Source organism: Scleropages formosus, chromosome 17 (genome assembly GCF_900964775.1).
Source record: "Scleropages formosus chromosome 17, fSclFor1.1, whole genome shotgun sequence".
In the NCBI taxonomy this organism is placed as follows: domain Eukaryota; kingdom Metazoa; phylum Chordata; class Actinopteri; order Osteoglossiformes; family Osteoglossidae; genus Scleropages; species Scleropages formosus.
In genome coordinates this window covers 8,062,317-8,089,937 of record NC_041822.1, presented here as the reverse complement: position 1 = coordinate 8,089,937, position 27,621 = coordinate 8,062,317, and the positions used below count along the sequence as shown (strand labels likewise).

Here is a 27,621-nt window from a genome sequence, read left to right as displayed (position 1 = left end):
CAGCACTTCACTACGGTCCTGGTGGAGGACGGACAGGAGGGCTGCGGAGACTCATTCATCTTTTCCTTTCATTAGCTGCTCTCGGAGGTTTCCGATCCAGTGCCGCAGCTTTGAAGCGCTTGGTGGAGAGGGGGGCCGGGGTACGGGGGGGGCAAATGTGGGGTGTAAGATGGGAAACAACAGTACAGTAGAATTTCATATAATATGTATGACGCTCTGCCATCCTTGGAGGAGGAACAGAAACATCAGCAGCGTCTTCTGTGCTGCTCCGCACCTCGGTTTTCTCCCTGCAAGCCATGCTACTTCCTGCTAGAGATTTAAGGCTTTCCAAAGCAGGCTTACGAAGTCTTACAAACACAGACACTCATTGCTGTATTTCACTGCCAAGAACCCCTCACGTGTTCAATTACGATAATTCTTTGTTTTCGCGTGGAAAAAAAAACTGTATAATGTAGGTTTGCAATCGGTTCCTGCTGTTCAGACACTGGCACCGGGTGCGTAGAACTTGAAAAGGCGTTCGTAATGGAATGATACTTCAGTTGGGCAGCACGCAAAGTCCCAGTCTTACAAAAACCAATCCCGGTGGTGAAATGGCTGATTTATGGCACACCGAAGACAACGGCCATCTAAGGACACTAAGGAGGTGCAATTAATCACCCACACGTTACTTCTGCTCTCCAAATAGAAGCAGACAGTGAGACAGAATCTAAAGGTCAGGTACAAATCTTCAGGTTACGCTTTATCGTAATACAATTTTTTACAGCTTTACTTCTGGCCTTTGCACTGAAGTTTACACACTAAACCATGAGCCAAACTTTCCCCATATACCAAAGCTTGGCGATGATAGTGCATTCAAATGAACATAACTCTGCCTGCTTCAGCCTTTCATAAGAAGGATATTAATTATTAAACTCTTAGTCCAAACCACTGTTTGGATGTCCTTGTATTTCAGCAATCATCCTCCAGCTCGTGCCCTCGTGCGTCCCTAATCTGGAGATCTAGACGATGGCGGGGCTCTGGCTGGTCCGACGTCTGCAAGGAGTGATTCTTGGGTTGTGGCTGAAGCCACAGCACCATCTAGCTCCGCAAAGGTCCACTCCACCCTGCACAACAGAACAGTACCGAGAGCACAGGAGCTACAGCACAGAACGCTTCCTCTTTGGATTGTCTGGAGAATCAGTACAGCACTCCAGAGGCAGAAAAATTACAGCATACATCCAAAGGCTATATGACCTGCTCACTATTACAAAAAAAAAAAAAAAAAAAAAAAAAAACACTTCCGTTTCTTCTTTTTTCTGTTTTTCCCTGCTATTCAGAAATTGTACAGAAAGCAAGTGTCATAAACTAAATTAATATGAATATGAACATCAGTTACTTCTGTTCTAGTATCACCTTAAAGAAGGGGTCCTTGTTTGAATTTTTCTCTGTTCTGCATTGGAAGGAAATCTAAGTTATATTAACAATAATTTTGGTAAGTAAACCAGATCAGCCTGAGCATCGAGGAAAACCTGGTTTAAAAACCCCGGTGAAAAGATAATTATCACAAACCGTGCTTCGTGAGCATGAGGCCGTAGATCTACACTCAACTTCCGTAGCAGTTCAGTCATTTGTCTCGCTAAATGCTGTCCGCTTAGGATTGACACGCTGATCCGATTCTCAGAACAGAGGATCACGCAGTTTCGGCTAAATGCTCCTTCTCACTCTCATTAGCAACAACTAAAAATGAACTCAACCTGGGTAGAAGCAGAACTTCGGGCAGTGCATTGCAACGTGTTTTTTTGTATTTCGACACACAAACTACATACAACTCAACCGTAAGTGATGCACAGCTCTTCTGGGAGAGGTCAAAACATGAAGTGTCTGTTTAAACCCTCTGTTTTCACTACCAGGTCCCACAATGTCATCCAGTTGCTTAGACAATAACAGGATTTATAGAATGAAGTTACAGAAATGATCAAATCTTCAGATACCGGGAACCGGGGGTATCTGGGAGGAGGAGACTGAGCCTGTTTTACAGTTTAAAGTCACAGATAGGGACGATCCGGGACAGATGTCCACACCGCAACCTCGGGGCCGACGGGGAAGAAGTCCAAAAACAAGCAACCAGAAAAGAGCAGAAGTGTCTGTCTCATGTTCAGGGTTCTGGGACAGGATGACACATGGAGAGCTGAGCTGAGGGGAGGTATCCCACTCACTCTGAGTGCGGCAGAAAGGCATAGATAGATTTGTCATTGAATAAATGTCCTTCCTAACTTTGCCCGGTGACAAGCCTCAGTCTTCTGCCCGAAACAGTAGCCGTTTCCCCCTCCAGTCCCGTCTCGGATGTAAGATCAAAAGATGAAACACAGCCCTGGAAAAACATTTGGACCCAGAACGGAGAGGATGGCTGTCGAAAGGCGATTCCCACCGAGTCGGCTGGATCGGGTTACTCCGGCATGTCACCATGAAAAGACCTACTAATCCACACACGAGGCCCCCCTTGAGGTCAGTACAACTGGAGGGATCCAGTACAACAGACAAACAAGCAGCCTGGCTTTGTCCCTAAAAATTGCACAGGTTCATTGCTGAAGGTTCCAGACATGGCTCCTCCCACTGTTGTAAGATACCTGGTACCCTGTAAAACACTCGTGGTTTTGCTGAATTTATTTCAGCTGCAGGTAGCGGTAGGAGCAGGGCAGTGCGCAGCGGAGGGAGGTGAGCAGAGTCTCGGAGAGGGCTGGCGCTGTAAATCTTCACGTCAGCGACAGCAAAGCCCGTTGCGAGACATTACCATAAATCTGACAAACGCTAATTTGATGGGAGGCTGTATCAGTCTGGGCCGAGGTCCGTCTAGACAGCCTATTGAGAAATCCTGCAGCAGGGCTGTTTGTTCCCAGTAACGCCCTCTGGACACAGAAACGTGAGGCTGCCTCCGCCGTTCGCAGACGGATCAAAGTGAGCGATTTCCATTGCCATTGTGGCGGGCGACAGCCCCTTGTCCATACGCAGCACACTTAGAAAAACGTTTCCAGACCTAATTTAACGGACATCTTTAATGAACGTGCTGAGCTGCACGTATCTGTTAAGTGTACGTACGTCTGAGTTTACTTCCCACACGTGAGGGGACGATGCCGTTTGAGAGGAAAATCAATTTAAGACATAAAAAAATAGAATAAGAATAATGCATCGGCCCCACGGAGCCCACTTCGGGCGCAAATTGCACCCGGGGCCGGATACACCCCCACTAACGGGTCTAATTAGTCCTGAAACGAAGTGGAGCCGGAGAGAGTCCGCACAAAGGCCAGCGCCGCGCTTCCGAAGGGTTCGCGCGAGGAGAATCGGGGCAGGTCTGAGGGCAGCGACGGCGCGGCGGGAGGACGTTCACGTGGAGGAGCTCTAGCCAGAGCCTCACAGGAGCCCCTAACCCCCCCCGCAAGGATACGCACTGCTTTCTGGGCTCTTTACTGCTGCTCTCCAGCAGCCATGCACCGAGACTGGAAAACACATGCTGCAGTTACGCAACACTACCATCATTACAACAAAATAATAATAATGTCACAATGGTTTTTTTTCCCTAGCTTTTAAAACTCGACACGCCGTAGCATGATGCAAGTGAACAGCGGTACAAGCGGAGCTTGTGTCGGAGGAGTCTCTTATTGCTGTCGGCAAGAGGCCATTCACACACAAGTTAGGAGGTCCTTGCCGCCTGCTGGGAACGCGGAGCAGCGGATGACCGAGAAGCAAACTGCACATCTCCGCAGCACTTGGGGCCTGTGTGAAAATCAAGAAGGTGTTTACTTTCTAAAATCCATCCCGAAACGCGTTTTCGATTTAGGTGGACCACCGAAAGGCACTTTGTTAAGGGAGGCAAGGTTGCGACGGGGGAGATGTGGTTAGTGCGTCGGTGAAAGGCCCACCTACAGGAATGTTTGGATGTTTTTCTCCCTTCGTACAGCCATTCGGGTTCAAGCCCTGCCTCGCCGGGGCACATGCAGGGCATCCTATTTACCATAATGGATGGGGGGAGGGAGGAAGAGCAATGCTTAGGCATTTAGGAATATAAATCTTCTAATTAGGAAGGGTGATTAGCTTGAACATATTAGCATAAGGCGGCAAAACCTTTGGTTTCCCTACACAATATAGCGAAAAGATGCTTTCCGCTCCGAGACAGAGGATCAAAGCCAGAGGGCCCCCTTTTGAAAATCCTGACTAATACAAATGTGAGGGCCGCGTTGGGGGTGGAATGGGGGGGGGTTGGCGGGAGGGCTGTCCGGGGGACATGGGAGCTCTCGCTGCTTCAGCACTTGCCACACGTTTTCATGCAACTTCTGTTTTGTTGGGGATGGCTCTAATTTTTAATAAAAACAAATCACTGGGGCTGCCTCTTCATCCCCCAAGTGTGGGAAAGTTTCTAAGGTAAACACGTCTCCATTAAATGCAAGAGGACAACGGTAGGAGCCTCCAGTAATATCACTTTCCAAGAAATACAGGGCTGATCTGCTGAGACGTCGTTTCCTGAAAGTACCAGAAACCGATGCTGAAAATTAGATTTTACACCAGTAGACTCTTTCATTTAGGCAGGTCGAGATCGCCGGTGGCACGGTAATGTAAAAATCCTAGACTGCATCGAAATTTGTAGCCTTTTTTTTCACTGAAAACCTACACCAGTTCCCTAATGTACATTTTCTCTTTCCAAGAAAATAAATCGTCAGGGCTGTTGGTGTCTAGGCAAATGTTTTATGTCTTAAGCGCTTCAAATGTCATGAAGCGGGAAAGCCTTTACAGTAAACGAACCACGCATTTCATACGGGAAAGTTTTGTTTTCCGGCTCTAGGGAGTCTTACAGTGGGAAACACTGGTTGTCAAACAGCAATGAGAAACTGAAATTTACCAACAACTAGTCAATTGTTCTGCCTTCACAGGACTGGCTTATTTCACAAAGAAAAAGACACCGAAGGGAAACGTGACGTCATCTCTGACCTTTGGAATTCGGTAACGCGGGCGGTGCGCCGAAGGGCCACCAGACCGGGCTTCAGGTGATAATAACGCAGATGAGAGCTGCTGTCGTTCTGGAGAGAGCAAGAGGATTTGTCCTGAACCGAGAGCAACGCCAAGCAGGAAGTCCTCTGATCTGCATAGTCCCAAAGCAACACAGCCCTAATTACATTAGAGTTTGAATTTCATTTGTCTATTGTATTTCAGCCGCGGGGTTGTAAAAATAAACCGCCGCTTCTCGTCCAACTACCACACAAAGTGCTCGTGGCCACAGATGAACCCACTGAAGCGCTGTGTGATAAAACAGCGTGACAATCGCAATAGGTCATATCTGGCCATTTGCGTCCGTTCAGTCATCGCTCGCGCCGAACGGACTAACAGGAAGACTTCACGTAAACCGCAGACAAACGGACATGAGAAGAAACATCTTCTCTTGGGGAACATGTTTTGAGGGGCTTTCGCAAAGAATCCCACTCAGACAGAGTGTCCTCTGCGTACCTTATCTCTAAGCTGCTGAGCGACGCACACCGCGTGGTATCCATTGTTTCCGTGGAAACGCTGTTTTGAGTTCACAGGTACTTTAAGGGCAGTTTAGGTCTGAGATTTTTCTGCGCTGAAGCAGCTGGTGTCATTACATGACATGGTGGTGCACAGGTACATGGATTTGTAGGGTCTGATCACTTCTGCTTGCTGACACTGTCCTGGAAGTAACCTGGCGAAGGCCATAGCAATGGGCACAAAGGGGGCACCGACACCCGCTCGACCAAAGGAAAGGAAGCAGCACAAAAGTAGGAAGCTGGCCACCAAAACTCTGTGCTCCAGCTCTTTGGAAAACAATGCAACTGGCACTCTGACCCGAGGGAGCACCGAGTTCTTACACAAGTTTCGCGCCGAAATGTCTTTGATCCTTCATTCTTACTAGAAAATTTCCGCATTTCCACAATCGCTGTTCCTTCAGGAGTTCGCCCCATGTGTCGTCATGGCAACCATCGCGCTGTTAGGCGCAAGTTTAATTGCAAGCATAAGGTTCGGCTTTGCAAAATAAGCTGTTAAACTCCCTCTGGAACAATGCCGCAGCCAAGGACCTCAGACGTGATATTTCCAACACGCATGACAGCAACGCATTCTAGAGCTTAGATGAGCTGGATTCAAAGACCGCCTTCCCTGTTTTGGTAAGCACATGGGCCACAGCCCCGCAACACACTGGCCCAGCAACAGCGTGTTTTGCACATGGTGCCTGTGTTCACTCCATGTGGGTTAAACGATTCCTGCTTTGCGCCACTTTAACTGAAATAACGTGGGCGCAGAACAGCAGAAGTTTTCGAAAACTGTTCTCCTACATTTCTGACCAGGGCTGGACAACTGGGAGATAATGTTCAGAGTTAAGGGTAAGTATAAACTGTTGCGTTAGAGATGCTTGTGCAAGCGCTAAACCCCAGCTTATGACTCCCGTGCAATTATGGGAGCACCGCCAAGTTCGAGATGATGCTTTGGCCCACCAGTGTTGTGGGCCTCGGAGACACAAGAGACTTCAATTCAGCTTCAGTCGCGATTTGTCCCTGTGAAGCATCCGTCTAAGGCCATGAGAGACGCTCCTGCAGAAGGAAGGAAGCCATCAGCTTTTCTTCAGTGCTAAGTTCTGTTCTTCTTGAACTTGTGACTTTCTTTCACACTGAATTATTGAGACACATGAAAAACTATTTAAGCCAGAACCACGATGGAATACGATAGATGTGTATTTACTTTGAGCTAAAAAATGTTTACATACCTTTGTCCAGTGTGAGTTAGAATTTGTCCCAGTATATAAATCTGCATATTTTTAGTTAAAAAAAATTAATGTTAAGAATATTCCTTAAAGATATAATATCAGGGTCTCTCCTAGGACTTGAACCGATAATTTTTAGGAGGTTCAGGCTGTATGTAGCTCACAAAACAACGTACTGGATAGATGATAAACTGAAATATTAACTTTTATAATATGAAATGACTTTTGGTACAGTCCTAATGTTTCTGCCTGGGAATGCGGTCTGCAGCAAAGGGAATTACACACACTGTCTGAAGCTGCTCGTCCCAAGTGGGGTTGGAGCGAGCCTGACCCGGCAACACAGGATGCAAGGCTGGAGGAGGAGGGGACACACCCAGGACAGGACGCCAGTCTGTCACAAGGCACCCCAAGCAGGATTCGAACCCTAGACCCACCGGAGAGCAAGACCTGGCCAAAGCTGCTGCACCACCACACCCTCTCAAAGGAAGTTTGAAAATATTTTTTTCTGATTGCCCAGGTTCAAAATGACTTACACATGGTATAACATTCCTGTCCAGCTACTGGACGAACGTACAATAGCACAACAGCAGAAGATTGGAGTACAACTGAAGTTACACCGCACAGTGGACTTCTTTGTATTCTCTCCATTGCAATGTCCATATGAACTGATTTTTAGCAAACTCCTTACCTTCACTTTCAAAGAAAAAGTACTAGGCTGTTCTTCAGAGTCCAAACCAGCAGCTATACCCTGCATCCCCTGTGTCTCCATAGCTCAGGTAGTACCTTTCCATCAGAAGTTACTATTATGCTCTATTAGTGTTGTTAACACTCCACGTTACTTTCAGTCATTTTCGTGCGTGACATTTGTGTGCGAGTGACACAGAGAGAGCGTGTTACACTGGTGTATGGATGAGTGACCCATTGTAAGAAGCGTATCTAGCAGTGTAAGTCTTCCAGGTGCTCTGGTTTCCTCCCACACTCCAAAGACATGCTGTTCAGGTTCACCTATAGTGTGTGAGTGACAGAGAGAGAGTGTGTTCCACTGATGTATGGATGAGTGACCCAGTGTAAGTAGTGTATCTAGCAGTGTAAGTCACCTTGGTGAATAAGGTGTGTGGACTGATAACACTACATAGAGTTCATTGGAAGTTGCTTTGGAGAAAAGTGTCTGCTTAATAAATGTAACGTAAATGTAATTTTGATTTTTTAAAATTATTTCTGTAATTGAACAACAAATAAAAAGGGGGCACATCCCTCTGCCAAGTCAACTTATGTCAAGCACTCACTTCAAAATGGTTTACAGTCAGATATGAGGTCTGTAATCACCTAAGGAAGACTAATATTATTCAGCCCATGTTATGAGATCACACGGCATTGTAGCTGAAAAAGACATGCATTAATTTTACGAGCATATTAAACAAATATACATATTGAACATGTAGACATCTTGAATGCCAATGACAATCTGACGTTCTTCCAAATCCGCGGCGAAGCACAGCAGGTTACTTGAGCCACGAGACCGTTCCGCGCGCAGGCACTGAAGAGCGGTGCAGTACTGCCCCCTGCCGGCTGTCAAAGGTAAGGCGCGCGGTGGCTTCGCGAGACTTGCTAGTCGTGTGGCGACGCGGGAAAGCAAAACGACCGAATGAAAGGACGCCTCGATGTTGCAAGTCGTGGCCTTGGTTACATGAAAATGTTGCGTGAAAGTGATGGCGACAAGTGCTTCTTTAAAAGCTGTCATTAAATAAAAAACACTTGGGATTTTTAAAAAAAAAAAATACTCATGGTCAAAGCATAACTGAAAAGAAAGAGTACTTCAGCAGTTCCAGTTGGGAGAAACACGGGGAAGGGAAAAGCAGTGGGAATAAAACAACGCAAATTAAAAAATAAAAAAGAGACGGTATATGTATATATTTCCCGCTTCTGCAGCTGATACAGAACGCTGCTGCACGAGTTGTTTTTGACTTTCCGAAGTGTTCCCATGTATCTCCTCCAGTCGTCTCTTTGCGTTGGCTTCCTAGCTGCCCGGATCAAATTTAAGACCCTGATTATAGCCTACAAATGCATCAATAGAACTGCTCCCAGCTATTTACAAGACCTGATCATCTGCTACACCTCAACCAGACTGCTACACTTGGTGGTCCCACACAAGAAAGGTCCAAAAGCAAAAGCACAGAGGTTCTCGGTTCTGATTCCGTTGTGGTGGAACGACCTCCCCCTCTCACTCAGAACTGCTGAAACTCTGTCTACATTCAAGAAGGGTCTGAAAGCTCACCTTTTCCGGACTCACTTCGCCCGAGGTCTCTCCAGCTCACGTATGGTGTAAATGTTCATGCGCCGTAACTTTACGACCATGCCCAAATAAGCCTTTACACAGCCGCTTCTCCTGTAGTGTATGTAAATGTTTGTGTACCTTTTCAAAAAAAAAAAAAACTGTAGGAAGGTGATCTGGATTCTTCTATCCTGGGTTTTGTGCACTTACTTGAGTGATGAACATCAGTGTATCAAGTGGAAAGAAACACACACACACTGTCAGAACCGCTTGTCCCATACGGGGTTGCAGGGAACCGGAGCCTACCCGGTAACACAGGGCGAAAGGCCGGAGGGGGAGGGGACACACCCAGGACGGGACACCAGTCCGTCACAAGGCACCCCAAGCGGGACTTGAACCCCAGACCCACTGCACCACCGTGCCCCCCTGGTTGGAAAGAAACAAACTAAATTAACTTAAGAATCACACGTCTGCAACTCTCTCTCTCTCTCTCTGCACAAATTGTATTTTCTCTGAGATGTACGTCACTTTGGAGAAAAGCATCTGCTAAATGAATACATGTAAATATGTAGTGCATGTTCAGAAATCCCTCATAGAGGAGTTAGCAGAAAAAAAAATGTAAACTGGCTATTTGGGTTCTGAGGGCTCAAGTTACAAATTTTTTTAAGGTGCAGCTATTTTTCACGTCTCTTTACTTTGGCCTGAATCTGTTGTCTGAGATTTCTGTCAATGGTAGAGTGAAAGTCACCTGTATTGATGGAAAGAGAGAGCAGATGTTAGAAAAACTCACAGAGAACAAAACAAGTGCAGGAAAACGTTACCTGAACTCCGGCCTGCGGTGTTTCGGCACTGTGCAGCAGGTTGCAGTGATAAATCATTTTTTATTTTTCGTCATTTTAAAGTTTTTTTGTTTGTTTTCATTTTAATTTAACTCGGAGTTAATAAATGTTTCAAAATAATGTATTTTGTTAATTAAATGAATTTATTTCTTTATTGTAGCCATATCAGAGACATCTGCTGAATCTAACTCATAAATAAACCCGGGAAAGTCTGCATTATTAACCTTTTATTGATTGTACCTTAATAGTCCACGTCAGTTTGGATTTACGAACAGATTGGTTTATGACCATACTTCGGGTGCCAGTTTGCGCTTGTAATTCCAGGGCGCCGATGTACTGTAATAGTTGCAGCAGGAGCACATTACCTGGACTTTTGAATAGGCTGCCCATTATGCTGCAAACCTGCAACAGTGACTCTTCCATCATTGACTGTAAAATACAAAATATTACCTCTATCAGCAGATTAGCTTCCAGGGTGCCTCTGCTAAATGGGACAATTAATGCAAGTTTCCTTACCTTAGATTCACATGCAGACAATTTAATTTCCTACAGAGCTAATGAGTTTACGCTGTAGGTCTTGCTTATATAAAATGAAATTCTGTCAAGTTTATTAATAAATTCATTTTTCAGAAATTGGGGTGGGGTGGTCTACATACGCAAATTTGCAACCTAAAATGGACTAGAGTAGCACTACTCGATGCAAAGAAGCAAAAATTTTTCAAAGATACTTATGAAAATATTTCATAGAGTGCCACAACTGAAATATTTCTACCATTGACTCTGCATACATACATACATTTATTTATGAAGTAGATGCTTTTCTCCAAATCGACTTCCAATGAACTCTATGTAGTGTTATCAGCCCACACACCTTATTCACCGCGGTGACTTACACTGCTAGATACACTACTTACACTGGGTCACTCATCCATCATCCATACATCAGTGGAACACGCTCTCTCTGTGTCACTCACACTCTCCATACTATTTAATTCTAATTTTTCTATTCCGATATTTAAAAAAAAAACATGCTACCCACCAATATGGTAATCAAGCACACTTTCAACTGAACACACTGTCAAAAGCCCTCACACTTGCATGTAAAGTGATGAAAAAGAACATGCGGTGCAGCATCCAGCCGACGCGCGAAACAGCTCCGAAGAGAACACTGCACTTTACTTTAGTAGACGTAAAGTAGGACCATGAACACTAGAGGACAACAGAGTGTCATTTTAGGATTTCTAATTAACCTTTCTTTACCTGATTCAAACCTAAACCAGCTACATTTATTTATTTAGCTGACACTTTTCTCCAAAGCAGTCAAACAGTTATTTATCCGTTTATACAGCTGGGCATTTTCAACAGAGCGATCTGGGGTAAATACATCGTTCACGAGTACTACAAACAGTAGGTAAGACTCAAACCAGCAGCCTTTGGACCCAAAGGGAGCAGCACAAATCACTACACTATCAGCCACCCTCAGTTACACGGTGGCACTTACTTCAGCAAAGTCTTTTACATTGTTGAAAAGCTAATTTGAAGGAATTATAAACATTATTCTCCGTTTTAAATCCCAACCTGGGGGGGCACAGGGTGCAAGGTGAGGTCCTTGGGAGGGACAGCGCTCATACATACACATGTATACACACACACACACACACACACACACCAAGGCAAATCTAGCCATCAGTTCACTGAAATTACATATCTTTGTGCCATGGGATGAATCCTGCAGAAACACAGGGAGAACACGCAAACTCTATATTACCAGGGCTGGATTTGAATGCTCACCCATGAGCAGAAAAAGACCACATTTATCTACCAATTTTTCTAAGCATATTCTACCTTAACCTGACACTTTTGTTCAAAGCAACTTAGAATGGGAAGGTACTTACAATTATTTAGCTGATGCTTTTCTCCAAAGCAACTTCCAATGAACTCTGTGTAGTGTTATCAGCCCCCACACCTTATTCACCAAGGTAACTTACACTGCTAGATACACTACTTAATGGGTAACTCGTCCATACATCAGTGGAACACACACACACTCTCTCTGTCGCTCACACACTGTGGGGGACCCTGAACAGCATGTCTTTGGACTGTGGGAGAAAACCCACAAACACATGGGGAGAACGTGCAAACTCCACACAGACTGAGCAGGGATCGAGCCCACGTCCTCTCACACCACCCAGACGCTGTGAGAGAGCAGCAGTACTCACTGTGCCACCCACTTACCCATTTATACAGCTGGGTAATTTTACTGGAGCAATTTTAGGGTAAGTACCTTGCTCAAAGGTACTACAGCTGGAGGCGGGGATCAAACCTGCAACCTTCGGAGCCAAACCCTTACACTACCAGCTGTCCTTTACGTTCAATCTTCACATTCAGTTCAATTGTAAGGTTTTATTAAATGCCTATAAGACATTTCTAGAACTGATATTGTATTGATCTACTATCATTACAGTGCTCTGAGAGGTGATGCATATCTTGCAACTCTAAAAAATTGCAAATATTTATTAATTATAAAACATTTGATCTATATATATGGACTAATACAAACTCTGGACATCTTTTTGGATTATGGACTTTTCAGTGAATGGTACTTCATCACACATGAAATATTGCATTTTTTTGTCCCTGAATTATAAATATTAAAAAAACTTAAAACATACACATTCCCTTATACAATTCCTGGTACAGTAGCTGTGAGAATAGTTAAGCCTAGTTATGGAATAAATGCTCAATTTATTTGCAAATTGCAAAATGCCTGGAATGACAAAGGATTAAATTTCTGTAGAATCTATATCAACTGAAAATATATCAAAATATGGAAATACCGTATCCTCAATGCCCCGTTGCATTACATCCTTTAAGGCTCGAACATGTGGAAATACTTTTTTTAAAGAATATAATTACAGTTTCTTTCCATGAATAGAATTTATGCCAATAAAAAGCTTCTGCTGTAAGGAGAGCGATAGCATATTCAGTTATCAATAAATTATTTGCTCTCAATACAATAAACACTGTAATGGTTGAAGGGTTAGTGCTACAAGTAATTAAACTGGAAAAAAAATATTGCATAACACATTGTATTCTAGACCTCATAACAGGTCGCTGTAAATCGAGGGACAATTTTCCCACATCCCTCCAAGCTATCATTTTGTAATCATTAAACTTTTTAAAGTATAATGTGTACAGTTTGGTGCAAAAAAAATACTGAAATAAGCAAAATATTAATCTAAGTACACTATATTTTATTTTAGATTTCTTTTTTCTCTTCCTCTATCTTATACATCTTCAGAACTCATGTATTAAACATGTTGTTTTGCTATCTTTAAACATATGTTCCTTTACAGTTCACAAACCAGTCTGTTAATTCCATTGTTTCCCTAGTGTCACATACCATTTTCTCCAGCTGAGTCCATTCAATGTTGTAAAGTGGAATTTGGAACCCAGAGTCATTTCAAGAAATGTAGAAATAATAGCTCTATTAGATAAAGATGTTTGCTACTGTATTTATCATAGAAAAGTCTACAGTCTCTGATGTTTCAGATGTGCATTTTCACCAAATAAACTACAGCAAAGGGCAAAAGTGATTTCAGTCATTTCAATCCACACAATATGCAATTAACAGACTTCAAACAATCTGTCCATACACAGCTTTTCATATCATTTTTTTTTCAGCCTGGATGTGCAATGCATCAAAGATTTCAATGCACAACCAAATTTGAACTGGCTACTAATTGTCGACATTTGATTTCCCCCCATGAATATTAGCAGCCTACCTATGATTTCTAAATGAAAAACAAGTGTTGAATACATGGCATGCTTTACTGGATATCTAATGCTGAAAAGGTGTTTAAAGTTAATCTTGGCTGTTTCTCTTCAGAAGTCAAGTTTTTTCTTAATTCAGCTTTGGTATTTTTCTGGTAAAATTAATAGTAGTAGAGTGCGCCTGTCATAAATGTCCTAAACCACAAGTTTCCCTTTCTCGGGGTTCACCAAAATGCACCGAAACCATGCGATCTGCTCGTCATAAGAAGAGTCGCACTCGGACTTAAGGGGCGACGCGCTTCTCTCATCTTTCGCGCGGTCTCGCGGCCACTCGGAGAAGTTGCTTATAAAGAGCGCCAGCGACGTCATCATGTCACGAGCCACAACAGAAGCAGCTTCAGAAAGTATGTCTCTCAAACTTATGTGTTTTCTGCAAAGTTGAGGAAGAAACTTTGCTTCATTTATTCTACCCTTGAGGTTAAATCTCATTGGGAGGACTCAAGTTGTTATTTATCTGCTTATATGAAACTTGATTTTAAGTTTTCACACACACACACACACACACACACACACACACACACAGTCCAAACCGCTTGTCCCATAGGGGGTCGGGGGGAGCCGGAGCCTAACCTGGCACCCAGGACAGGACACCAGTCCATCACAAGGCACCCCAAGCAGGACATGAACCCCAGGCCCACCCGAGAGCAAGACCCAGTCCAACCCACTGCACCACAGCATCACCGCACCCCCCTTCAGGTTTTCACTGAAAGATATATTTCTTTATTTTTCTGGAAGTGACCATGCTATTGATCTTGTTGTTAACTTTTTCGTGCTGCATTGCAAATTTTCTATTCACAAAAACAAATTTCTCAAGACTTTGCCTAGATTCGGTGCCTTTCTTGCTGAGATTTCCCCTACTGTAAACTCTGTTAAACTCATTGATAACAATAAGAAGAACAAGTTTATTAAGAATTGTGATCACATTTTTGGTATTGAATGAGATGCTACTGTTATTTTTTTCTTCCTTTTCCCTTTATTGCATGTTATTGTATTTCAATGCAGTGCTGTTCCTTTTCTGCAATAAAATAGAAAAAAAAGCTTCAGAAAGTATGTTATGTTGTATGTTATTGTGTTTCAATGCAGCGCTGTTCCTTTTCTGCAATAAAGTGGAGCGGAGTGGATAGTTCACACATCATAGGTCCAAATTTGCGGCCATTTCTTCCTTAAGAAGATGTCCGTTTCACTCAGGTTACACACGGTCGCGTTGCCCGCTTTCTATTCAGTGCCGTGACCCTGCAAGAGGAGCCTCTACAGTCGGACATCGCCTGAACATGTGTAGTAGTGGGTGTAGGAGGTGCGCGCCGTCCATTGATAAAAAAAAATTCATTCATTCAGTAAAGACCTTTCACATCAAGCAAAGGCTGTTTACCCACCAGTTGGGGGGGGGGGGGGTAGTACTGATGTTCACCTTACCGTGTAGAAGCCAATCCGGCAAAGGGACAAGGAGAGCTGCATGCATTCGGACATGGTCATGATGGTTCCAGCCTGTAGCGTCACGCCCGCGCCCGCACCCCCGTGGAGAAACACTCGGGCAAAAGCGAAGGAGGCCGAGCGCGGAAGGGGAGGATGAGGAGGATGATGTGGATGAAGAGGAGGCAGCGGGTCTCCCTGGGCGCCGCGCTCACGTACTGCAGCTCGACCAGATCAGCTCCGGGACACCTCGATGGAGATTAAAGGATCAGTGGGCAGCGCTTTCCAAAATAAAACTCATTAATTGGATTAGGGATTATGGAGAAGCTACACATCTGAATGAAACAGGAAAAACACGCGCGGAAACACGAGGAAGGAAGGGTGGTGGCTGTTGGGTTCCCACTTTTACATGTCTAGGAGTCGCCTGTGGTCAAACCTGTTCACCTGCTTTTGCACAATATGAACGACCGTATTTCCCGGCGCCCATCCATCACACATTTTCCATTAGCTCTACTGCCAACTAGTAAATTGAGGGCAAACAAAGAGATTAATCAGCTCATTTTAGACAAATAAGACAATAATAACACCTGGTCCTCTGCAATGATGCTTGGCCAGAGCCTTCTTCCCCCACACAAAATCTGCCACCTGTAATATCATGTAGCTATACTTGTAGGGATATGCCCTTTAAAAATAATTCCCATCATATAGGCTATATATTTGGCCAGGGCCTGCTCTCTGGTGGGTCTGGGGTTCAAGCCCTGCTTGGGGTGCCTTGTGATGGACTGGTGCCCTCCCCTGGGTGTGTCCCCTCCCCTTCCAGCCCTGCACCCTGTGTTGCCAGGTTAGCCTCCGGCTCGCTGCGACCCTGGTTGGTGGGGGCAGTTTTTGACAGTGTGTGTGTGTGTCTATACATTAGCATGTTCTATTTATGTTCATAAAGAGGTTTGTATTCAAATACACTGCATGTGTTTAAAACATTTTCACGAGATAAAAGAAGGGTTACGATAAGCACTTGAAAGAACGCTGACAGGATATCTATAGGAATACCCAGTGACGATAAGTTTTGTAAACTATTTATAAACCACATTTGAGATTTTCCCAATAATCATAAACAATACATGTACAAGACACTTTTTTCCAAAGCAACTGACAGCATGACTCTAGTTACAATTATTTACCCATTTATACAGCAGGGTAATTTTATTGGAGCAGTTTTTGATAAGTACCTTGCTCAGGGGTACTACAGCCAGAAGTGAGATACAAACCTGCTGCAACTTTTGGATCCACAGGCAGCAGTTCTAACCCCTAAGCCAGTAGCTGCCCAACTTAAGGCAACTGAATCATATCAGTAATACAAAGTTAAGCTGGTTAAATGTTTCTGTATAGTGCCGTGAAAAAGTATTTGCCCCCTCCCTGATTTTTTTTTTTTATTTTTCATTTTTATTTTCTTCTTTATTTTTTTGCATACTGTATGTTAAACTAACAAATTCAGTATGAAAAAACAGTTATGGACCTTGTCAGCAAAGTGGTCTATTAAAAATAATAAGTTTGTTAGCAGTAAAGTTTTTGCTGCTGGGCATTTTCTTGGAAACACTGATCAGATATTCTTTGCGTCTTTGCTGCTGAAACCTACAGTTTTTACCTCGTTTTTTTCCCATGACAGTCAGAAGCCAATAACTGTAGCAACGGACCACACCAGTTATAGCAGTTAGATGAGTGACCATTGTCTGTTTACAGATCAATTCAAGTGCCAATCAGTCACCAGCTGAGTGGAATTTTTCTGCTTACAGGCCTTTATGGTGTCCACCGCCGGTGGCTTTTACTGCACCACTTCCAGTGGAGTCAGTAACCTGGATGTGTAAAAGCTCAACAAATGCTACTAGAATTTACTCATATCCTGAGTCATTAAGTCAAAAACACAGAATAATGTGGAACATGCATTACAGATGCAGACGACCACGATCCAGATGGTATTGCAGAAATGTTTTAATTAGCACATGAGTTATACATGAAATACCAAAGGAACTGACTTTCAAAATAAGTACTTCTATAAAATAAATCCTGAGCTAAAGCTTAAACTAGAACAAACTGCTCAATCACCCGTGTGGTGAAAAGTAGTCCTTAATGGCCATGTAAATAAGTATTGTTACCAGTTGCAGAAGCAAATAGCTTCACAATCCGTTAATGCAACATCGAACAAAGTACTTAAGCCCCAACTGCATCAGTAAATAACATCCCAGTGTAGAAATGCTCTATGAAATATGGACAAGTCCTTGTGTAACCGTGTGTAATAGTCTATAACACTGAATAATGGTGAATTCTCACTGTTAATAAAGGAATACCATTTTGATTCATGAAACACTGGATTTCAAACAAAAGTGGTTCCTTAATTAAACCCAAGACCAACAAATGACCTTATTTTCTTGGCCAATCTACTGTACTCCACATACCATGGTGCAAGAGTTATTTTGCCAACTCTAAAGAATAACTGACATTTTTAACCGCTATAATTAAGTGCATTTTTACCATTTAAGTTTTTCCCATCACCCCAGGTGGCATACAGGCCAAAAACAAAAGTGTGCCAAAGATTTAATTTGTACCATTTCAAACAAAAATGTGAAACATTGGTAGCCATGCTGTTACCCGGAGTATTTTAGCTGTCTGTTTATTACAGACAGCTCTAGCGTACAGGTCAGTACTCAAAAGCTACAGCAGCACCAATGGAACTGCTCAAAAACAACTGTCTTCTAACATATTTAAAACAAAACTTTCTATTGTTATTTTGTTACGGAATGGGTGTTTTTAACTGATTCAACATCAGTGCTTTGTTCTACAGTAGTGGCAGGAGCTGGATTCTGAGTAGCACACTGCACATTAAAAGTTATCATCCCTAATCACTGCACTGCTTGCTCCCTACTCAACAATTAGGTACTGTATGTTGTTGCTGAAGCTAGGGGGCATGATGGTGCAGTGGGTTTGGCTGGGTCCTGCTGTCTGGGGGGTCTGGGGTTCAAGTCCTGTTTGGGGTGCCTTGTGACAGACTGGTATCCCATCTTGGGTGTGTCCTCTCCTCAGAGACCCAGGTGTGGACCCAATTGTGGGATCGTTTACATCAAAGTTGCTTGGGACAAGGTAATACTTGTAGTCTGGGACAAGTGTGGTGAATCTGAAGCACAAACATGGTATGAGGGGAGAAATCAAGAATATGGCCAATGAAGGCGTTGTGAAGTTCGGTGCCATAGGAGGTGGCCGAGGGAGCAAGGAGGGAGGTACACAAAAGAGACCAGGTAGGGTGCTGTGGAAGAGTCGTGACCGCAGGAGGAACAGTTGTCTCAAAGAGATTCTGCAAGTGGGAAGGGGCTGTGGATTGTTGTTTATACCTGGAGTGTTCCGATTACGGATAGGTGCCTACTCGGAATCAGGTGCGGCTGGTTGAGGTGCGGGCACGGTTGTGACACCACCCAGATTTATACACGACTGTTACTCACTCTGTGCAAGCTTACTTTACTTTCCACAAACAAACATAATCTTAAGTCAAAATTTTTTTTCTACCATGCGTGCCTCATGTTAACAGATGATAAAAATAAGTAATGAAGTCAGTTAGAAAGGTAACATTATGTATACTGTCCTCTACTGGTGATAATAGGAATGATTTTTTTTCGAAACCTGTAAATAAAGCGTTTTATTTTCAGCATATTGTAAAGCAAATTGTTTTGGATATTACATCTTGAACAAAAGGTGTCATTTAGTTAAGATGGATGGCTCAGCTATTCTCATGCAAAGGCATTTTCAGATTATATCTGTCAGTTAATATGCCTAAATCTGCTGATTTATGTTCCTTTGAGGAATCAGCATACTGAATTTCCTTCACTTTGCTGTGCATCAACTTCGGTTTGAATGATCATTATCGATCTTTACAGTTGCCACAATGAAGACCAAAGTTCAGCTTCATAATTAACATGATATGAATGTCCTTTCCCTGCTTGCCTTGTCCAGCTGTGTTTCAACACTGTGTGCAGTTCTCAGTTTACGCCGATCAGCCAGAGCCCATGTCTCGACAGGTCAGATCCATTCACCCTTAGAGTCCATGTTCTCGCACTTGTTACGGTACAGTAGAGTACAGGGAGAAAAAACTATTTTGAATATCGACAGTAAATAACATGCTCTGCTTTAAGACAAAGTGGAATTATAATTTTAGGCCAATAACTGAAAATGTATTGTTTGCATGCTTTATCTCAGCATCTGAACGTGTTTTAGCCAACTCTGAAACAGAATCAAATCCTCACCCATCTACCAAACACTGACACACTGGACGTTTTTATAGACCTCACTGAGTTAACGCTCCAGTACGAACCGGGCACTCAAGGAACAGGCCTTCCAGCCCCATTAAGTGTCCCCACAAAGCACTTGATCAGAGAACCAGTGTGCTACCAGTCCCTTTTAGAAATGTGAAAACTGGGGCAAGAGCCACTGCCTTTTTGTCCTTCCAGGCCCTGATTTCCCAGGAGTGTAGACTGGAAATTGAAGGGGTAGCCATTCGCAGGAACCAACCTGGGAGAGAACTCACCTTCTAGTTGATCTTGGGCATAACTCACTTGTGACAAGTGGACATTGTTTTGAAGACCTGTGAAGACCAGCAGTTGGTAAGAGCTCAACATGCTCTAAAGACAGATGAGCATGGGTTTGTCTGGCACACTTTTACCAGGTAGTATCACTGTCTAGCTGTTCCAATTAGTAGCTTCAGGGCGCTACAGTGTCATGATGGAATACCGAAGGTTGAAGGCAAAGACTCAGCTTTTGGACAGCAGTAAAGAGTGGACATTACTCCTAGGTCCATTTTACTTAAGAGCCATCCGTTGCAAACAGATTTGTTTGAAATAATTCGATCAGTTCAACAAGCCTGAGATGTAGAGTATATTTTAATTCCAGAAGATTCCAACAATTTTAAAATGTGATCCTACAGCCATTCATAAAACTAGTAGACCTATGTTTTCCCCCGGTTTTATTCCAGGCAGATTGCACTCTTAAATAATAGAAATGTGAACATTATATGAAAATTTGTTACACATAGTTTGCACTTGAATCATTTTAAGTTCTAGACCTCCTTAAATATGAGTTTTCATACCAGTATTCTCCCAGATATCAAAATGACAATGAAATATAAGGATTGCGTAGGCTGGAAACACAATACACATTGGTCAGTTATTCCAAACACAACTATCCAGTTGTAAAGGTGTATCCAGTTGGGCAGCATGGTGGCACAGCAAGTAGTGCTGCTGTCTCATAGCACCTGGGTGGTGTGGGAGGACATGGGTTCAATTACTTGCTCAGTCTGTGTGGAGTTTGTATGTTGTGCCTGTGTGGGTTCCCTCTGGGTGCTCTGGTTTCCTACCAAAGACATTCTGTCCAGGTTCACCTGTAGCATGTGAGTGACAGAGAGTGTGTGTTCCACTGATGTATGGATGAGTGACCCATTGGAAGTAGCGTATCTAGCAGCGTAAGTCATCTTGGTGAATAAGGTGTGTAGGCTGGTAACACTAAATAGAGTTCGTGGGAAGTTGCTTTAAGTGTCTGATAAATAAATAAATGTAAAGTCATTGGATAAAATAATTATTTCCAGTGCCATGTAACTGCAGTGTGAGTTTGAAAAGTTAAAGTCTGCTGCGCTGTACTCTATCTTCATTTTAGTTTAATAACGTCTTTTGGCATAAATGAGACTCCTGCACAATCAACAATGACATATCGTAATCATGCCATGGTGAAAGGATTATGGTGCATGCGCTTCATTATACATTTACCACGTTAAATTGTACTTCCTATGTTCACAAGAAGACATGTTCCGTCCTATGTTCATAAGAAAACCTTGGATTTTGCGATAATGAACAGAAGCAGCGTCACGCATTTTGTTTTACAGTCAGTTTTACTTATTTCACTTCGACTTATTTAGCATATCCCCGTCCTCAAGTAGGTCCTTGCTCTCTGATTGGCCAAGCCCCGCTTGACTCCTCCCACTATTATTCAGCCTGAGTTTGTGTCTCACTGAGGTAATTTTTTTGAACAGTTACGAAAGGGGCGGCGGTTGGAGTGAGAATTTTAAACTTTAAACTAGTTTTTGGTGTTAAGCCCTGAAGAGGCTGCTGCATAACGAGTTTTGCGTTGATGGTGACGGTGCTGACAGCAGGAGAAGTGGAAATTCATAATAGTGCCTGTGAGTAAAGTAGTTTTTACGAAATCCTCGTCAGAGCGCGTTTTGCTGGTTTTGCTCTGTTTTCTCGGCTTCGTGCCAAACTAATGGCGCTGAAGGCAAGGGTCCTGTATGAGTTCAACTCCGAAAACCCGGGCGAGATCACAGTGAAGGAGAATGAAGTGGTTGTTTTGCACAGCGAGCAGGACATAGAGGGCTGGCTGGAAGGCACGAACGCCCGCGGGGAGAGGGGGCTCTTCCCCGCCTCCTACGTGGAGGTACTCAGAGGGGACGCGGTGACTCCCTCGCGACACGGCGGCACCGCCTCCTTCAAAGCGGACGCTCAGGTGGACAGCTTCGCCAAAGCCGTGGCTCCCAGCTTTCCCAAAGCCGTGGCTCCCAGCTTCGCCATCCTGCCTGCTCCGTCCCAGAATCAGCACAAGTATCAGGTGAGTCATCACGGGAGCGAGGAAGACTGGGACGATGACTGGGATGACAGCTCAGCCGCTGCGGATGAGCCCGCGGGCGCAGGGGGGGGTGACCCCGACTTCCAGGGCAACGGACCTTCCACATATCGCTTGTCCACCTCCGTGGCGAGAGGAGGCTATCCTCAACAAGCCAAGAGTTCCGGAACCGTGGGCAGGAATCTCAACAGGTTCTCAACTTTTGTGAAATCCGGCGGGGAGGCGTTCGTACTGGGGGAGGCCTCCGGCTTCGTGAAGGACGGGGACAAGATCTGTGTGGTGATGGGACAGTATGGTCCGGAATGGCAGGAGAACCCTTACCCGTTCACGTGTACCATTGATGACCCTACGAAACAGACCAAGTTTAAAGGCATGAAAAGCTACATTTCGTATAAGCTCACACCCACACACACGCAGAACCCGGTGAACAGGAGATACAAACACTTTGACTGGCTGTACGCCAGGTTGGTTGAGAAATTCCCGGTCATCTCCATACCCCATATCCCCGAGAAGCAGGCCACAGGGAGGTTTGAGGAGGACTTCATTGCCAAGAGAAGGAAAGGACTGATATGGTGGATGAACCACATGACCAGTCATCCAGTGTTGGCCAGGTGTGATGTTTTCCAGCACTTCCTCACCTGCAGCAGCACAGATGAAAAAGCCTGGAAGCAAGGGAAAAGGAAAGCAGAGAAGGATGAGATGGTGGGAGCCAGTTTCTTCCTGACCATCAGCACACCTGCGGTCCCTCTCGATCTGCAAGATGTAGAGAGCAAAATTGACGGGTTTAAGGCTTTCACCAAGAAGATGGATGACAGCGTGCTCTATGTCAGTGCAACCATAAGTGAATTTGCCAGGAAGCAGATGTTGGGGTTTAAAAAAGAGTACCAGAAAGTCGGACAGTCCTTCAAAGTGCTCAGTCAGGCATTTGAACTTGACCAGCAGCCATTCTCTGTGGGTTTAAATGAGGCCATAGCATTCACTGGAGAGGTCTATGATGCCATTGGCGAGTATTTTACAGAGCAGCCCAAGCAGGACCTGGAGCCTGTGATGGATCTGTTAACCCTTTATCAGGGACATCTGGCTAACTACCCAGACATCATCCATGTCCAGAAAGGTAATGTCTTATATTTTCTTTCTAGTCCTGTAACAAATCTGTTTCATGTCAACTGAAATATTAACCTACTTCATTTTCTGACAAAAAATTAGGCCAAAATCTCAAAGTATCATAGTTTTATTTCAGCTACTAGACTGTTGTTCTGACTTACAATTAAAAGGTGTTAGCTACATGTTTATTTTGAGTTTAGCTCTTTTTTTTTTCTTTCCCAGGGCTGTGCAACAGTCTTTGTGTACAGTTTCACAGTTCTATAAGTTTGGTTTCATGGACTTCTCCTTTAATAGGTGTTAAAGCAATTTGTTTGGTTCTTCTCATGTCTGAACCCCTTGCCTTTAACATAGGTATTGCTTAAGTGAAGAAGTTTCTAAAATCAGCTCGTTCACACTAACAAGAAGTTATTTCTTTATGACACAGAAGACACTTCTTTTGTACAAAGAAGTCTGGGTAGGTGTAAAACTGTTTGAGGCCTTATTGTTGATCAGTAAATCATCTCTTGGAGCATGTACTATATTCATCTCCAGGAAACAGGACGATATTTTTTTTAGCCTTTTGTATGCCCAATGACATAAATGGCTTGTTGTCCTTCCTGGTGAGAGGGTGCGGTGGCGCAGTGGGTTGGACCACAGTCCTGCTTTCCAGTGGGTCTGGGGTTCGAGTCCCGCTTGGGGTGCCTTGTGACGGACTGGCGTCTCGTCCTGGGTGTGTCCCCTCCAGCCTTACGCCCTGTGTTACCGGGTAGGCTCCGGTTCCCCGTGACCCCATATGGGGCGAGCGGTTCTGAAATGTGTGTCCTTCCTGGTTTCCTTCTAGCAGATTTTTTGACCAGTAGGGAATAACTTAAAAGTTTCAAAATTTGATGTCTCTCCAGCTCATTTATCAGAATCAGAATCAGAATCAGAACGAGCTTTATTGCCAAGTATGTTCGCACATACAAGGAATTTGTCTTGGTGACAGGAACTACCACAGCACAGACAGAATGACAGTGACAAGACAGGTGAAAAGACAGAGTATGTGAGCAAGGGATAAAAAATATTTAAAAATATAAAGTACCGAATATACAAAAAATAGTCACTAGATACAAATGCAAGGGAGTGTGAGTAAGAGAAATGTGATAAATAGTTATAAATATAAATAGCATTATGTATTGCACGGTTTACTCTCTAGGGGAGAGATTTAGGTGTTCATGAGGTAGATGGCCTGAGGAAAGAAACTTTTCTTATGCCTGGCTGTCCTGGTGCACAGTGCTCTGTAGCGCCGGCCAGATGGCAAGGGTTCGAAGAGGAAGTGGCCTGGATGTGAGGGGTCTAGAATGATTTTGCTCGCCCTTTTACTGACTCTGGACGAGTGCAGTTCTTGGAGAGCTGGGGGGTGTAACTGCGTGACTTTATGGTGTAACTGTTCACGCATCGTAACTCCATAAGCATTCCCAGATACAACCTTTATTCAGCCATTACTCTGGCATTGTACTTGCTCATTTGTGTATCTTATAATTTAAAAAAAAAAAAAAAAAATTTGGTGGGAGGGTATCGGGATTTGTCTATCCTGTGTTTTATGCACCTACTCGAACAATGAACCTTGGTGCAGCAAGTGGTAGGGAACAAACTAGGTTTGCTTGAGACTTTCATGTCTGCAGCTATGTCTCCTCTTAATGTAATGCATAAATTATACTTTTGCTGAGATGTACGTTGCTTTGGTCAAAAGCGTCTGCTAAATGAATAAATCTAAATGTCACTTTTCACGATAATATTTTGTCAGAATAACTCATACTAAAACCTGGAAAACAAATATTTCTGACACTCAAAAGCAGAATGAAGCTTGCTAACTGAAATGTTCAAAACATAGCCTAATTCTTCACCATTTAACTCACATCATGCATGTTACATTAAATCTGATTCAGAGCCATATTCATAAATTAAACTGCCCGTATATAGCACTACAAGTGCTCTTTTTATCTCAAGGCAATGACCTCTGCCAACATTGCATCTACTCATTTCAATAGCAGCCAATATTGTGCTGTGATAGTGAAATGTAGTCAAAACAAAGAAAATAGACAACAAGACATGTTTTTCTTCACATATCATTCATGTTTTACATTTAGGCTGTGACTGCCACCATGCAGTGTGCTAATTCGCTCAATTAAATGTACTACCTGTATTTTAGACCAAATTCCCACTAAAGTACTTAAATTTGCAGTTTCCATTCTCAGAGAACCTGTTGTCAGTATCATTAATACCTCATTACTGAATGGCTGTGTTCTGAGTGCTTTTAAAGTCACCATTATAAGACCCCTACTAAAGAAATCAGATCTTGATTGTAATAACCCAAGTAATTATAGACCAATCTTGAATCTACCGTTTTTATCCAATATATTAGAAAAGATCTTAGCTTCCCAAACTGTAAAGTACCTTAATCATTATAATGTATTTCAATAATTTCAGTCTGGTTTCTGTCCTGGTCACAACACTGAAATTGCCCTCACCTTTGTTGTTATTGATACTCTCCCCCCCTCCGATGCTTGCCATATCTCTGTTGTTATGTTACTGGATTTGAATGCTGCATTTGATACTGTTGACCACAGTATCCTACTCAGTAGACTTAGAAACCTGGTTGGACTAAGGGGCGCTGTTCTGAAGTGGTTCCATTCATATTTAGCTAACCATAAACAGTTTGTACTGAAATCTGATGACTGCGTCCATTCATTCTCATCTGTGGTTCAGTATGGTGCGCCTCAGGCTCTGTGCTGGGTCCATTATTGTTCTCAGTCTATATGTTACCTTTGGAATGTTATTCTCAAACATGATGTAAGTTTCCATTCACTGTGATGACACACAGCTATATGTTTTAAGTCTGATGACCCATCATATGTAGTGTCTTTAGCAAACTGTTTTACCAGTATAGAATCATGGGTGAGTAATTTTTTAATCTCTGAATGCCAATAAAACAGATGTACTTGTGGTGAGTGGTGATGCTGAACCTCTAGACACAGTCACACCAGTCTTGGCCACCAATGGGATAAGCTTCAAGCATACAGATTGTGTTAAGGACTTTGGTATTTATTGAATGGAAACCTGTCATTGGTAGTTTCATATTGCTACATTGACTTGGTTGTGTTTCCTTCAGTTGAGAAATATAGCTAAATTAAGGCGATACCTATGTAGGCAAGATGCTGAGAAGTTGTTTCATGGTTTTGTTTCAAGTAGGCTGGACTACTGTAAACCTTTATTTTCTGGCAGAAGAGAGAGGTAATGTACTGTATTAAAAATATTCTCTTTAAAACATTTAGTTTTATTCAGTGTCTGTTTTTAGTATTTTAGCAAGTAATTTGATCTGTATATAACCATCATAAATCTGAAGCATGTGTAGTACTGACCCCCAAAACATGATGATATTACTGCTTTCAAACAATGAGTCAGTTAAATAGCAGGGTATGTAATAATGCTTCAGGAAGGCAGCATGCCAATGCATCCAGCCTTGAGCTGTGTAAGACTTTTTATTTCAATATTTTTGGTGTTGACACTGTTGCAACATTAAGAAAATAATACCAGACTGTCAATTAAATCTCAAGTTTATCTTTAATGACCATCTAACCATCTTGGTGGATTGTTGTTTGTATACATCTCCATAATGTTGTGATCATAAGTCATTTTGTGCAGAAGTTAGATATGTCAGTGGCTTCAGGCAGTAACTGGTTTCATTTTTATTGACCCTCTGTCCACTTCGGTAGGTGCTCTGACCAAGGTGAAGGAAAGCCAAAAGCACGGAGAAGAGGGCAAGGTGGATCACCCACATTCTGAGGGTATCCGGGAGCGCTGCAATATCATCTCCTTTGCCACACTTGCCGAGATTAACCACTTCCACCAGATCCGTGTGCGCGACTTCCGGGCCCAGATGCAGCACTACCTTCAAGAGCAGATTGGATTTTTCCGGAAGATCACTAGCAAGCTGGAGGAGGCACTACAGAAGTATGACAGTCCATAAGGTGGAGTCTGCAGGGGAATGGAGAGCAAAAGTGTTGTTTTTCATTCTTATCTAGTTCAAGTGAATTGTATTCCCTGAAGTCTGGATTTTATGGCTGAGGCTCAGAAGGGTTCTTTTAAAAAAAAAAAACTCCTTTCTTAAACACAAAGTATGTACAGGAGTCTGCAGTCCTAAAAATTTTGAACAGAACTGTTGATAAAATACATTTTAAATGGAATGTACACACCTGTGTGCAAAACATCTTTTATGAATGTCAGAAGAAATACGGCATTGGCTTTTAAGTATCAAGTAACAAAACCGTATATTACAATAAAAGAACTATTCAGTGAAAATTAACTTTGCTAGGCCTTTGTAAGATTTTATCATATATGCCCATAGCATAGATTCCGGGATCAACAAGAAGTTTACATTTGCCACTTGCACCTTCTAAATCTGCCTATTCTTTCTATATGTAACTTAAAATGTGCAGTACACTCAGTAAGTTGTAAGACTAGCTACTGTGTGATGACATTGCAGCCAAGAAGTTATAAGACTGGCTATGGTGTGATGGTGGCAAGTCTTAGAACTCATGGAATGTACCATCTATAGAGTGCGTGTGTCTTTGTGCACACTTGCTTTTAATTTTTGGCAGGTTTATCAAAGACGGAAGAATAGTATATATTTTGCGTTTGCTTCGACTTAGTTTCTGTATTTGGACAGTTGCCTTTTTGGGTGGGTAAATTAAGAGTCATATAACATACATTAAGAAATATTTTTGGAAATGTGAAGAAGTGATCTATAATAAATA

General features: G+C 43.1%; 1 protein-coding gene across 1 annotated transcript; it reads left to right on the top strand.

Moving 5' to 3' along the window:
• The first annotated feature begins 21,148 nt into the window (after positions 1-21,148).
• Positions 21,149-27,621, top strand: LOC108938384 (sorting nexin-18-like). Its single transcript, XM_018758926.1, has 2 exons — positions 21,149-22,856; positions 26,581-27,621. Exons 1-2 carry the CDS (start codon positions 21,386-21,388, stop codon positions 26,832-26,834), a joined length of 1,725 nt encoding a protein of 574 aa, XP_018614442.1. The 5' UTR covers positions 21,149-21,385; the 3' UTR covers positions 26,835-27,621.